General features: G+C 36.8%; 3 protein-coding genes across 3 annotated transcripts in view; 2 read left to right on the plus strand and 1 right to left on the minus strand.

Moving 5' to 3' along the window:
• The window catches only part of LOC108862482 (phosphatidylinositol 4-kinase gamma 8), a 2,876-nt gene extending 2,199 nt beyond the window's left edge, over nucleotides 1-677 (plus strand). Inside the window, 1 exon segment of the mRNA XM_018636624.2 lies at nucleotides 667-677. Coding sequence (XP_018492126.2) covers nucleotides 667-677 — 11 coding nt within the window.
• Nucleotides 678-5,525: 4,848 nt separating this feature from the next.
• LOC108862486 (exocyst complex component SEC15A) lies at nucleotides 5,526-8,714 on the plus strand. Its single transcript, XM_018636626.2, has 2 exons — nucleotides 5,526-5,711; nucleotides 6,142-8,714. The coding sequence occupies exon 2, from the start codon at nucleotides 6,146-6,148 to the stop codon at nucleotides 8,513-8,515; it is 2,370 nt and encodes a 789-aa protein (XP_018492128.1). The 5' UTR covers nucleotides 5,526-5,711; nucleotides 6,142-6,145; the 3' UTR covers nucleotides 8,516-8,714.
• A 641-nt stretch (nucleotides 8,715-9,355) lies between these two features.
• Nucleotides 9,356-13,867, minus strand: LOC108862487 (calmodulin-interacting protein 111). The gene is made up of 10 exons (XM_056986801.1): nucleotides 13,469-13,867; nucleotides 13,006-13,152; nucleotides 12,137-12,927; nucleotides 11,835-12,042; nucleotides 11,544-11,751; nucleotides 10,530-11,450; nucleotides 10,367-10,447; nucleotides 10,078-10,268; nucleotides 9,798-9,994; nucleotides 9,356-9,612 (listed from the first exon to the last, which is right to left on the minus strand). Exons 1-10 carry the CDS (start codon nucleotides 13,763-13,765, stop codon nucleotides 9,561-9,563), a joined length of 3,093 nt encoding a protein of 1,030 aa, XP_056842781.1. The 5' UTR covers nucleotides 13,766-13,867; the 3' UTR covers nucleotides 9,356-9,560.

Consider the following 13,867-nt stretch of genomic DNA (forward strand, 5'->3'; position numbering starts at 1 on the left):
CAGGTCTTGTGATTTTATTGGCACTAGTATTATTCCCCCGTGCCAAGCACGGGTAAATCTTTACTTGCATTTAAATCTCTTAAAAATCAAATTACAATAGTTTTATTTTTGTTTTTATCAAAACTGAACTTATTTAGATACATTTTCTGGAGCTGGATATCACCTAGAAATATCATATTTGATCCATTTTTATTTGTATTTTTTTGTAACTAAGTCTTCTTTAAAATAAGTTTACCTAAAACTAATATAACAAAAAACTCATAAAACTAAACATGTATATAAAATAGTCAAATTTTTATATAATAGACTTACAAAAAGTTTGTAGATAGGTTAATATGCTCTGTTATAAGAAAAAGTAGATATGTGAAATAGTCAAGCCATAAAGAAAATTTGAATCACATTTGTTGATCCTCCTTTCCCTCGGTAGAGTAGCTATTGATTGCATCATTATGGTTTAGCCAATGGATATGATTTCTTCAAATCTAAAAAGAAAAAAATCAGTTCGAGTAACATATGCGAGAGAATCAGATAATAACTAAGAATACCACTTGTTTTCATTTATGTACGGTTCTGCTCGTGTTCTATGTTTGTAGAAGAGATGGTTCCTTTGTTTTATTTATCTTTTTTCTCTTCTCTTTCTGTTTCTGTTTTTTTTTATTAATGCAGATGTAAGATAAGTCGTTTCATAAAGATATGACATAGAAAGAACAGATTTGAATACTCAATTGTAGATACAATAGAGTTGAGATGCTTCTCGTTACCTTGATTGCTCCAAATCTTTTATTTCCATTCTTTACTAAAATTTTAAGTTTTGAAACAGTAACACACTCGGGTACCATTTTAACCTGAAATGAACAAAAGAGATTATTAATTGAGAATGAAAGGAAAATGAATATAAACTAAGAACGATCATTTTGAGAAAATTAAATAAAAATAATCATAAATTTGTGTGGAGTTTGTTTTGATCAGAGGAAGAATTCGACAAAGAGAGGATGAATCTATGAAGAAGAGAGTAAAATTAATAAGAATGAAAAGTAAACTAATTCGACAGTTGCAGAATGTGATTTTATCTTGAACGTGGTGGTGAGAAAATTTAGGCATTTAGGTATTTTAGGATTTGTTTAATCAAAATTCTCTTTAAAAAATAAATAATTTCCACGTGTCAGAATACTATTGGCAAGGTGACTTGCGCTTTAGTATATAGGAATGAGAAATTACGAGTTTAAGCAAAGAGAAGGCGGTTCAGGCGGATATGAGGTCAAGTTAGGGTTAAACATTGTATTTTTTTTTGACGAAATTAAACATTGGTTTTGTTCTTCAAAATACACTGTTTTTTGTTCTTAAAAAACACTAGATTTTGACCTGCGGTTTGAAACCGCGGGATATTTTATGATGAATTTTTATCAACAACAGTATTAGTAATGATATCAATTTGTAAGATTTTTGTCTATTTTAAATATTTTTGTATTTAAATCAACACTTTTAAACCGACATGAATCTGCGATCGAACCGGTGATCCGAGATGTAATACAGTTAGAGTTTTAAGAAATATCATTATTTTAAAACCCGATAAACCAGCAAAAATGCTAAACCCAAAAGAACCCGTTGAACCGATGAATCATCCAATTTGATTTAAATTTTTAACTTTTAAAGTTAATTTCAAATTTAGCATTAGATATTTAAATACTTATTAACTTAAATCTTATTATATTTTTATGTCATATCTCTATGTTAGATTATGCAATAAATTAAAAGTATTAAAATTAATAAATATTTAAATATCTAATGATAAATTTGAAATTACGGATTTCGTTTTAAATCAAATACTTATTTTTTGAACACTGACTTAAATTATATAGTTTTCATGAAATTAGGGATTTCGTTTTTATCATTTCTTAATTTTCAGAAAATCTAGCATTATAGCCATGAATATTGCTTTTGTGGATACTCAGAAACCACTTACTATAAAAATCGTTTTGGAAATCTTAGCATTAATAATCACGATATATAGTTTTACCATATAAATAGACTAGATGTTAGGCTTTTTGTTATTATTAGTAAATGTATTAGACTTAATTATATGATATAGTTTGATTTAGTTGACTTAATTATATTGTATAGTTATTTTTAAATTTTCTACCTAGAAATAAGTTAGGTCCAACTTTGTGTTTCTATTTTAATAAGATAGATTGTTTTTACTGCAAGGCGTTGCTTACTGGAAATATGGTTGTCGTATACAGAGGCGAATCTAGAATATTTATTTACTGGGTGCATTATTGGTAATAAAAATTAAAAGTGCATAAATGAGATTTGAACCTGTGTTATTATGGGTGCAGTTGTTGACTTTTACCATCTGATCCACCAAAATATTAGTATTCCTAGCTTTAAAATTCTAAGTTTTAAACTATTTGTTGGTGCAAGTGCCACCACACCTCATAAGGTGGCTTCGCCCCTGGTCGTATATGCATGAGGTGACACGACTTTAGTTGTTACATGTGCGACTGATTAATTTCACCGATATTTAACTCTTACTTAATGCATCGGACTACGGACCGCAAATATTTAGACCCCATCAATAGTCACTACAAAAATGTACAAAACTATGAATATAGTTTTTTTTGTACCGGCTGTTTATCCAATGGTAACTATGGGTTTCAATGAGAAATGAAGACAAAAGTCGTTTTCGTAATAACGTGGTCAAGAAGTGGGCACTTGAATGTGTAGTCGACGGAACTTTTACAAATGCTTTGATATAAATCTATTGGAATATATTCTATGCTTATAGATTTGGAACTATATGCTTCCAAATTCACGGCTCACATAGATTCATAAATCAAAAATTATATTAGAAGTGTCACACGAGTGGACTGACTGATGGGAATAAAACATGGGTATTATAAAGATGCTAAATTCTCGACTACATATTTTTTTTTGACAAAATAAGGATTAAATTCAGATTTATTAAAGACGCAGACCTAACTTCTGGATGGAAGTATAGTCCACGGATAAACTTTTTTATGGGCATTCAAATGGGCCGAAAGCAATAGCTTATATCCGTGTGACCAATAAGTTTAAACCTGAATTCACCGTATTGAGTTTTTTAATTTCTTCGAGCGCCGACTACAAAATTTACATAGAAGATTTGGTTAGACAAATAAAAATAATATAAAATTAGATAGACAGGAAGGATAAGTTGGATGAAGAATACGGGTGAGTTTTTGGGTACCAAAGAGAAATGGAAACAAAGAGGCAACCAAAGCCAAATGGGCATCTAATCACATTCCAGCATTTCCAATTTCATCTCTACCCACTCGCATTTTGGACCGACAATTTTATGTAGTGACTTGGTGTTTGAAATTAACACATAGTCAACCAATTTCTATATCCATAATTCATAATTTAATATGTTTTTTTCTTAAAAATAATATATGTTATACATAATTTAATATGTCCTAAATTAGAATTATACATTTTGAGATAATATATACCTACATTTGTGAGTCACACCTGTCCAGTTGAACTTTTCCATAGATTTCTAATTTTCTAGGATACCAAAAAATACCTGAGATATTAATTTTAGAGAAATTGCTTTAAATTTAATTAAAAACGTGGATCAAACCAAAATTGAACTCTTATTACTTTATGTTTTTTCTTATATATCATTCATATTTCGGTCTCTATATATAGTTTGTGTACAGAATATATATGAAAAATATTATATATATCAGTTTTATTAACACGATTCTCACGTGTAGACTTTTCTAAGTTGATACGAGATGAATGCTTACAAAAAAATATGTAGGCAAAACATATTAAACATAAAATATAGTCTATATTCCACCGGCTAAAGCATGGCGAGTCTGTAAAACATGAAATGTTTTTTGTTTTTTGTTTGGTGTAAATGTTAAAAGGTTTTCATTATGTTTTTTTTGCTAAAGTTAAAAAAAAAAGTTTCTGTTCATACCAAGAAATATCATTTGGATTGTATAACTACTATTTGTGTATCGCTTACCTATTCGAACTTTTTCTTCTGTTAGTTCGGTTTTAAAACATAGAAACCGAATCTGATTTTGTTTAATTCCTTTTTGCTGATAAAAAAACTATGGATCTTGTAAATTATAACTATTAAATTTACCAAATGATTAGGTTATGAAATTCAAAATACCGTAATACGAATTGCTGATGAATTGATGGTCAAAGATTAAGCTCAAACACGAGATTACAACTTTAAATAAGTATATAGAATTGTTTTCACTGAAAAGGTAAATAAGATCAAGTATCTATATTTTCAAAAGTGTTCAAAAAGAGAATCGCTTTTATAAATAATGAAGTTTGACTGATACAATGCACGTAGATCAATCATACAACCATATTCATACTCATAAGCATTTATATGATCAAAAGTTATGATTTCTATATTTTTCTTCATCAAAGCGCACCCCTACTTTTCTCGTCGTATGTTCTCTTTATTTTCGACTTTTCTATTTTCTATCGATAATAAAACATATAACAACTTCTAGCTTTGTAATTTTAAATGTGTAGCGTTTAGCTAGCAAACACATTCCTAAATAATAGAAAATGTATGTTCTCGAGCTTTTGTCCATCTCAAACTAGTTAGATACAACCACATTAAATCTATCTACAATTGAGTTATTAGATGTTGATCGTCAACTTTAGTTCTGATGTTTAAATTATCTACAAATTTATTGAAATATCTAATGGATGTATTGAGATATTGACATGTAACGTAAAAGTTATGAGATTATAGGGTAGAAAGATGCATGCGTGTGTAAAGAAAACACTTCAAAAGCAAATCAATTCTTCATAAAAATGTATTGTGGAAACCAGTTTGTTCATTTCGTGGTTGTAACATCAATTTCTTTACTAGTGCAGATGATCAATGAAAAAAATAAACATAAAATAAAAGTGTTTTGGTCAAAAGAATCCATTAATTAATAAACATAAATATCTGAGATCAAAAACATCTATGACTCTTTTAAGAGTCCAATCATTTGGGAAAACATGTGGAGCTTATCATTCAAATAATTGAAGTAGATCTTTTTAGGGTTGGACGCAATGTATATCTATTTGTTAGCCTATTCAACTTCCTTCGCTTTGGCTCAATATATAGAGATATAAAAAAGAATGTTTGTCTATCTTTTCAAAAACTATTGCACACTGATAGATATAGACATACAGTATATGGAAATTTAAACTATATTTACTATGGACAAAAAGAAAGAGATTAGAAAGCATCATCAACAGTTAGCCTGGACTGTTATTGTTATTCATATCAGTGTGACTATTAGTGTCATCTATGGTTTTGTTTGATGTGGATGTGCCCTAGATGTAACACTCAAGTGAAGAGGGACAACAATCTCACAGAAAGACTCAAGAATCAACTTCAAACCTATATAGTAGAGCCCAAAGTAAAGCCCAAGCCCATTAATTTCTCTCAAATTAAAGGTACCATAACAAAGCCCATAAAAAAGTTGCCTTTTACAATCTTCATGCTCTCCCTCTTCTCAAAATCAGCGATCCAACAACACTCAGTCATATATCATTCCGTCGCGGCTGACTCGCGTGTATCTAACCGGCGATCACCGTCGATTGTTTTTTCCACCGGTGGATTCGGTTATCTCTACCTTTCGTCTTCTACATTATCTCCCGTGACTGAACCCTAAAATTTACAAGTCTCTGTCCCTTAATAAGTAAAATACTGAGACAACCTTTAGGAGTCTCGTTCCCTCGCATTTTCTCTCCATTGTTTAGATCTTCAGCTCAATTATGTTGTTTCTATTTTGTAGATATTTACGTTTGAATTCGATCAGATTGATTGTTTCCTTGTTACACCTTTAGGACTCTCGTTTCTTCATTTCTGTGTATTGAGCTTTTGGTTTGGTGAATGATAAAAACGCGTTAGGGTTTCTTAGATTCGTTTATGTATCTTATCTCCTTTCATTGTTGATTTTTGATATTAGCGTTACCAATCTGGAGAAAGTTGTTTGATGAATTTGTGATTTTTTGCTAATTACTGTTAAAAATGGTGTATATGCACTCTTTATTATCTGAATCCTATTTTTTGTTTTATTACCTTTTACAATTCTCCTTGATTGATTTGGTTTATTCTTTCTTTGTCAGATTGATGGAGGCCAAACCAAAGAGAAGGATTGTCACAGAGAACGGAGATACAGGGGAGGATTTAGTTCTCGCTACGTTGATTGGAAACGGGGATGATGTGGGTCCTCTTGTTAGGCATGCCTTTGAGATGGGGAGGCCTGAGCCTCTCGTCCACCAGCTCAAGAACGTGGCGAGGAAGAAAGAAGCTGAGATCGAGGATCTTTGCAAGACCCACTACGAAGAATTCATCGTTGCGGTCGATGAGCTTCGTGGCGTGCTGGTTGATGCCGAGGAGCTTAAGAGCGATCTCGCGACTGATAATTTCAGGTTGCAGGAGGTTGGGAGTGCGTTGTTGGTGAAGCTGGAGGAGCTTCTCGAGTCTTATGCTGTTAAGAAGAATGTGACTGAGGCTATTAAAATGTCGAAGATCTGCGTTCAAGCGCTGGAGCTGTGTGTTAAATGTAATGGTTACGTCTCTGAAGGCCAGTTTTACCACGCGTTGAAGACCATGGATCTGATTGAGAGGAACTACTTGAAGATCATCCCGCTTAAGGTGCTAAAGCTGGCGATAGAGAGGAGGATCCCAGTGATCAAGTCCCACATTGAGAAGAAAGTGTGCAGCCAGTTTACAGAATGGCTTGCTCACATTAGGAGTTCCTCGAAAAGTATTGGACAGACAGCTATTGGACTCATCGCTTCGGCTCGCCAGAGGGAAGAAGAAATGCTGGAGCGTCAGAGGAAAGCAGAGGAACAAAACACAGGTGGACTTGGCGAATCGGCATACACATTAGATGTTGAAGACTCAGAACAAGATTCTGTGTTGAAGTTTGATCTCACACCTCTCTATCGAGCATATCACATCCACACTATTCTTGGAGTCCCGGAACGTTTCCGTGACTATTACTACAGTAATCGGCAACTACAGCTCGATTCAGATCTGGAGATCTCTTATGGACAGCCATTCGTGGAATCGTACCAAACATTTCTAGCTCAGATTGCAGGGTACTTCATCGTGGAGGATCGTGTGATTAGAACAGCTGGAGATTTCTTATTGGCTGATCAAGTTGAGACGATGTGGGAAACAGCAATTGCCAAAATAGTATTGGTGTTGGAGAACCAGTTTGCCAGAATGGATTCGCCTACTCATCTGCTTTTGGTGAAAGACTATGTAACTCTCCTTGGCGCAACGCTTAGACAGTACGGTTATGAAGTTGGTCCAGTTCTTGACGCCCTTGACAAGAGCCGAGATAAGTACCACGAGCTTCTTCTTGAGGAGTGTCGGAAGCAAATCGTGACTGCTATCTCAGAGGATAGTTATCAGCAGATGGTAATCAGGAAGGAAGCTGACTACGAAAACAACGTCTTGTCGTTTAATCTTCAGACCTCAGAGATCATGCCGGCTTTCACATACATTGCTCCTTTCTCTTCAATGGTCCCTGATGTTTGCCGCATTATCAGATCATACATTAAAGGATCTGTTGATTACTTGTCCTATGGTGTGAACACTAACTTCTTCAGTGTTCTGAGGAAGTACCTTGACAAAATCTTGATCGACGTGTTGAACGAAGTCATCCTCGAGACGATTAACAACAATTCAATTGGTGTGGCTCAAGCTATGCAGATTGCAGCAAACATTTCTTTCCTCGAGAAGGCATGTGACTATTTCCTTCGCCACGCAGCTCAGCTTTGTGGCATCCCGAGCCGTTCAGTTGAAAAGCCTCAAGCGAGTTTAGCTGCGAAGGTCGTCCTCAAAACGTCAAGAGACGAGGCCTATCACGCGTTGCTGAACGTGGTAAACACCAAGTTGGACGAGTTCATGAAGCTTCCAGAAAACATTAACTGGATTACAGAGGAGATGCCGCAAGGGCCTCACGAGTACATGAACGAGGTTGTTATATACCTCGAGACTGTGATGTCTACTGCACAGCAGATCCTCCCTACGGATGCTTTATACAAAGTTGGAGTTGGGGCGATCGAGCATATCTCAAACTCCATCGTCTCGACGTTTCTCAGCGACAGCCTCAAGAGATTCAATGCCAACGCGGTCTCGGCTATTAACCATGACCTGAGAGTGATTGAAAACTTTGCTGATGAGAGGTATCATTCAACAGGGTTAGACGAGGTATACAAAGAAGGAAGCTTTAGAAGCTATCTGGTCGAAGTGAGGCAGCTGATAAACTTGTTGTCGAGTAGCCAACCTGAGAACTTCATGAACCCGGTGATTAGAGAGAGGAACTACAACACTTTGGATTACAAGAAAGTGGCTACGATATGCGACAAGTTTAAGGATTCTCCAGATGGGATATTCGGAAGTCTGGCGAATAGAAACACGAAGCTTACGGCTAAGAAGAAGTCCATGGACATGCTCAAGAAGAGACTCAAGGAATTCAACTGATTCTATATTAGTAAGGGGACTACTGCACTAATAAGACCAAACCTTTCCCACTCACATCATCATAATCGCCATTTAGCTTTTACTATTCCCTTTATTTGCTTGTTTGTGGTTAGCCTCTAGTTTTTTATCTTTTTTTTTTTTCTGTCTTCGTTCTGTTATATGACGAACCATTTTATTAATCAATTTCAGTTTTGTCCTAGTTAACAAATCTTCTCCATGGCTTCTTGCTCAATCTCCGACTCTATGTATGATTGATCTTGTGAAGAAGGATTCAATAGTCTTAACGTTAAAAATTTCTAGCTTTAGGATCTAATTTGACAAAGAAAGAATTTGCAATCTTTGTTATATTACATTGACTTTAGCACCAGGGGACTGCGAGGGGTACTTTCTCTGATGAGCTATGCAATATACAAGGTTGTGTTGTGTGGACACAAGTCTCTTTTGTCTTCTAATTTGCCTTTACCCAAATGTGATATTACCAGAAGCCGTTAACTTTCAACCTCTCAAAACAAAACAAAAACTTCGTTCCTTAGAGAATAGAATATCTCTCTCATCAGGACATGGATAATCTTGGATGCCTCTCCTGTAGCCTACAATTTCAGTGAGAACAAGAGCTAGCATGACTGGTGCATCCTAACAACAACAAAAAAAAAAAAAAAAAAAAAAGACTCTGAGAAGCAATGGCAAAAGCTCAGAGAAGACTCTCCAAGCCATTTTTTGACTCTTTCCAACTGTAAGATAGAGCTATTGTTGTGATGACTCTGGAACTTTCCAACTGTGATGGAGTTGTTGCGTGTAGTACAAATTTAACTCAAGTTCTTTTCAGCGGTAAAATTTAAGTTGAGTTGATACGAATAGATCTCTTTCTAAGTCCACACATATTATATCTTTTATATACGTTGATTCTTCCTGGCACGACAAAAAAAAATGTATGGCTTTAAATAGACAAAATGTTACAGGTTACTATTATTATAATAACACTGCTGCTTCCAACTGTTTTCTAAGCAATCCACACAAGCAAGAGGAGATTGACAAAACTCTCAGTTTACGAACCAATTTGGCGGCGAAGGAACATCGCAATCGATCTAAACGGCGTCCTGGAAAACAATAACACCAATGCTTGTCAGAAGTGCCGCACGAATACTAACTAGTACTGGCATTAGATAAGAGGCCAAAAGGGAAAGAAAGATGATAGATACTGGACACAACCTGTTAAGTATTATTAATGGAGTTGCTTAAAGAATAATATACACTGAACAGATTAGATAAGAGATTGCTTTACCATAGAGGAAATGACGTTCTTTGGCTTTTGTTTCCTCGCTGTTCAACCTCCTCCTCCTTGTCTCTTTGCGGATCTGTGTGGACAAGTCTTTGGAATTTTTCAGACAGTGCTTTGTAAGACTGAATATCTGTTGGCTCCACTTGGCTGATCGCTGCTTTTAGATGCCGCATGCTTATTTCTTCTGCTTCAAGACTCTCCTGATTGGATCAAACAACGTTGAGACACACCGCAAACTAAAAATGAGACTTTTCAGCTGACAAGAAAAAAGAAGAAAGCTAACCTCGAGTGCAGCAATAGCTGCTTCTCTGCATATCAATGATATGTCAGCTCCTGTGTACCCTTTGGTAATAGAAGCCAGCTCTTTTATACATATATCAGAGCTGCAAGGGATTTTCCGCAGATGGATTTTGAGTATTGCTTCACGATCAGCTTCATTAGGAGGTCCCACATATAGCAATCGGTCAAACCGCCCTGCAACATTATATATAATAACATATCCAATGTGTCACAAAACAAACTTCCATAACTGTTTTGAGAAAAAAACAAAAAACAAAAAAAAAAAAACTAACCAGGTCTTAGAAGAGCAGAATCGATCTTGTCAGGCCGATTTGTAGCAGCAATAACCGTAACACCAACTCTTTGATGCAGACCTGAGTTTTGAAAATCAAGCAATCAGAACTTAAGCTTTTAGAACCTTAGGCTAAAACAACCCCAAACGTTGATGTTACTAACCATCTAGCTCCACTAGAAGTTGGCTCATAACTCTGTCTGAAACCGAAACTCCATCGTTCTCTTTCCCTCTAATGGATGCAAGACTATCAATCTCATCGAAAAAGATAATCGAGGGGGCATTTGCTCTTGCCTTTGCGAAAAGGGACCTCACAGCCTTCTCGGATTCACCAACCCATTTGCTGAATAGTTCTGGACCTTTGACCGCAAGAAAATTCAGCCCGGCTTCAGAGGCTACTGCACGTGCCATAAGAGTCTTGCTGCATCCAGGAGGACCAAACATCAGTATCCCACTCGGTGGCCTTGTCCCTATTCTCTTGAATGCGTCCTGGTGTTTCTGAGGCCATTCTACTGCTTCCATTAGTTGGTTTTTCACCTCTCTCTGGCCACCAACATCTCCCCAGTTAACTTTAGGAACCTCTAGTATCACCTCACGCATGGCACTAGGTCTGATTTTGATCTTTGCCTTTTCAAAATCTTCAAAACCTACACTCAAGGTATGTTCCTCTCCTTTGCTGAGCATCTGTTCAGAACAAGAGCTGCCACTGCTTCTAAAATTATCTGCTACTACGGAGACATGACGTGCCACTGAAGTCGAGGGTGAAACTGTGATACATGACGATGCAGAATCCGAACCATCAGATGATACGTCTGTCGTATTAGTCGAGGACTCGGAACCTCTACACTCATAAGCAGTAGTAACAGGTGTTTCTTCAAGAGTCAAATTGCTAGATGAACTTTCCTGATCAAGATGATTCCTTAAACAGACAAAGGCCGCCTCACAACACAGCGCAGCTAGATCTGCACCTACAAAACCATGAGTTCCCACAGCAAGTTGTTCAAGCTGCGTGTCTGAAAGTGAATGCCTCATCCCACCGAGAATTGTCCGAAGTATATCGAACCGTTGTGCAGAAGATGGCACGCCTATATCATATTAAGAAAATATTCATCAAGGAGTAAAAAATCAGAGCTATATCGAGAAGGGTTTATATTTTCAACAAGGTTCTCTGTCTTTACCAATCTCAATTTCCCTGTCAAGTCTTCCCGGTCGTCTAAGGGCAGGCTCAATGCTGTTAGGCCTATTGGTTGCAGCAACTACAACGACGCCATCACTCCTACTTATTCCATCCATTAGATTCAGTAATGTAGCTACCATCCTCTGTGACAACTCTTCCCCTCCTTCCTCCCTTGCAGGGGCAATTGCATCCAAGTCGTCAATGAACACCTTCACAAGATACAGAGTGATTATCAAAAGATCTCAAAAAACTTATGTATATAATAATAAAGAGGGAGGTGCAAAGGTCTAACCACGGCAGGTGCAGCATTGCTAGCAGATCTGAAAACCTCTTCTAGAGCTTTCTCGCTTTCGCCCACATACTGCCTTATAATCTCAGCTCCATTCACGGAGAAAAAGTTGACACCGGAACCACCACGAGCAAAAGACCGAGCCAAAGATGTCTTTCCTGTGCCTGGAGGTCCGTGAATAAGCACTCCCTTTGTAGGTCGCAAACCAAGACTAAAAATGATCATGCCAGTTATAATAGACACATCAACATATTAAAAAGTAAAACAAAGGTCTAATAAAGCTCAAACATTACTACAACACATACCTTGATAAGGAACTTTTTGTGGACGAGGAAACAACTATGTCCCTTAAAATTTCGTATTCTTTAGAAAGACCACCTAACTTTGAGATTTCACATCCCATGTTTTCTTCTCCATCGTCTTCATCAAACTGAAGACCTTGTACAGATGTTTTCTCTCCAATTTCAGATGCTAAGCCCAGTGTATGATAGAGGTATACTTTAGTTTCCCGGTTTATCAAAAAAGCATGGTTTCTTTTGGAGGTATCAAATGTCTTTTTATTACCCCTCTTGACACAGAATATACAAGTTTCCGAGAGAACTGGTACAGCAACAAAATTCCCATGTAGCAGGGTACAAGGGTATAACCACGACGCTGCACAAATCTGCAAAAGCTTCTTCGAACTTTCGTTGCTCAAGACCTCTCGCAGATCAACCAAACTTTCAGATGAGAACTGCTGCTTAACACTCATAACAGAATCCCCTTTTAGTGATGAAGCCGGAGAGCTAGGCTTTTGAAAGTTTGATGGTGTCTTAGGCGTTGAGTACCCATTCCCGTTCTGCTCATGCGACTTTTCAAGAGCAAGCTTTTCTGCTGGTAACATACTCCTAAACGGAGTCAACTCCAGACACAACTCTTTGCAGGCAAGCAGAGAAAGATTGTTGTCATCATTTTCGTGCACTCCACCATTAGCATTGAATTGATCACTTAAAGAAGAAGATTTGCCAACAGGATAAACAAAAACAGTCCTTCCGGAATCAGGACAACCAAGCCCATAGCGAAGATTCATTGAAACACGAACAGCATCTTTCAAAACCTGCAAGAGATTAGGTTAAATTCAATACTCACTGGAGAAAAGATCAGAACTGTAAAAAAAAGGAAAGATTCTTGAGACCTTTGAAGAAGGCAAAACAGTGGCGAGAACAAAATAGTTCCCTGGTTCATCATCATCAACAATGCTACTACTCTCGCATTCAACTCCATACTCAGCTTTAATCGAGCTGAGAGGAAAGCTGTGCCTTTCTGTGCAAGCAAGTGATACCTACCATTGAAATTCAATTTCTCTCAAATTAGCATTCATAAAGCCAAAAAAAAAGAATCAAACTTTTCAGCACATATGAAAAAGCTACTTGAAGCTCTAAAGCTCAAAAAAGAGTCAAACTTTGCAGCATTTGAATGTTAACTTGATATGAAAAAAGCTTCACTTTAAACTCTAAACCTAAAAAAGAATCAAACTTTGTAGCATTTGAGTGTTAACTTAATATGAAAAAGCTTCACTTTAAGCTCTAAACCTAAAAAAGAATCAAACTTTGAAGCATTTTGAATGTTAATTTTGGTGCTAAAAAGCTTCGCTTTACCGACACAGTGGAGCCAGGGATGAGGGAAGCAGCGACCATTGAAGCTTCCGACAGCCAAATCTTAGACCCTCTTATCGAGTCGGAGGCTACATCGGCTACTCTTCCGATGATTGCAGATTTTCCGAGAAGAAAAGGGAACGCAGCGGAAGCTTGTTCGATACCTCGCCTGAGCTCCTCTTCGTTGATGTAATCTGTGTCTCGACTAAGTGTTGAAGACGTCGGAGTTCGCGGGGAAGCAGGCGGTTCTGAATTGGATAGCCGTGATGGCGTCCTCGGCTGCTTCTTCTTCGAAGGCATATGTATTAACTTTTTTGTCTACCTACTACAGCGAGTACAAAAGAGAGAAATCGCCGGCTTTTGTCGCCGGAGAGTAGAGGAGAGAGAGCCTAAACCTTTGGT

This window comes from Raphanus sativus, chromosome 5 (genome assembly GCF_000801105.2).
Source record: "Raphanus sativus cultivar WK10039 chromosome 5, ASM80110v3, whole genome shotgun sequence".
NCBI lineage: Eukaryota > Viridiplantae > Streptophyta > Magnoliopsida > Brassicales > Brassicaceae > Raphanus > Raphanus sativus.

Coding starts and splice junctions, on each gene's coding strand:
- LOC108862486 (XM_018636626.2), top strand. CDS start 6,146: ATGGAGGCCAAACCAAAGAGAAGGATTGTCACAGAGAACGGAGATACA.
- LOC108862487 (XM_056986801.1), bottom strand. CDS start 13,765: ATGCCTTCGAAGAAGAAGCAGCCGAGGACGCCATCACGGCTATCCAAT. Junction 12,043..12,136: donor ACAAAAAGTTCCTTATCAAG/GTATGTGTTGTA, acceptor GATCATTTTTAG/TCTTGGTTTGCGACCTACAA. Junction 10,269..10,366: donor TTCTGCTCTTCTAAGACCTG/GTTAGTTTTTTT, acceptor ATAATGTTGCAG/GGCGGTTTGACCGATTGCTA.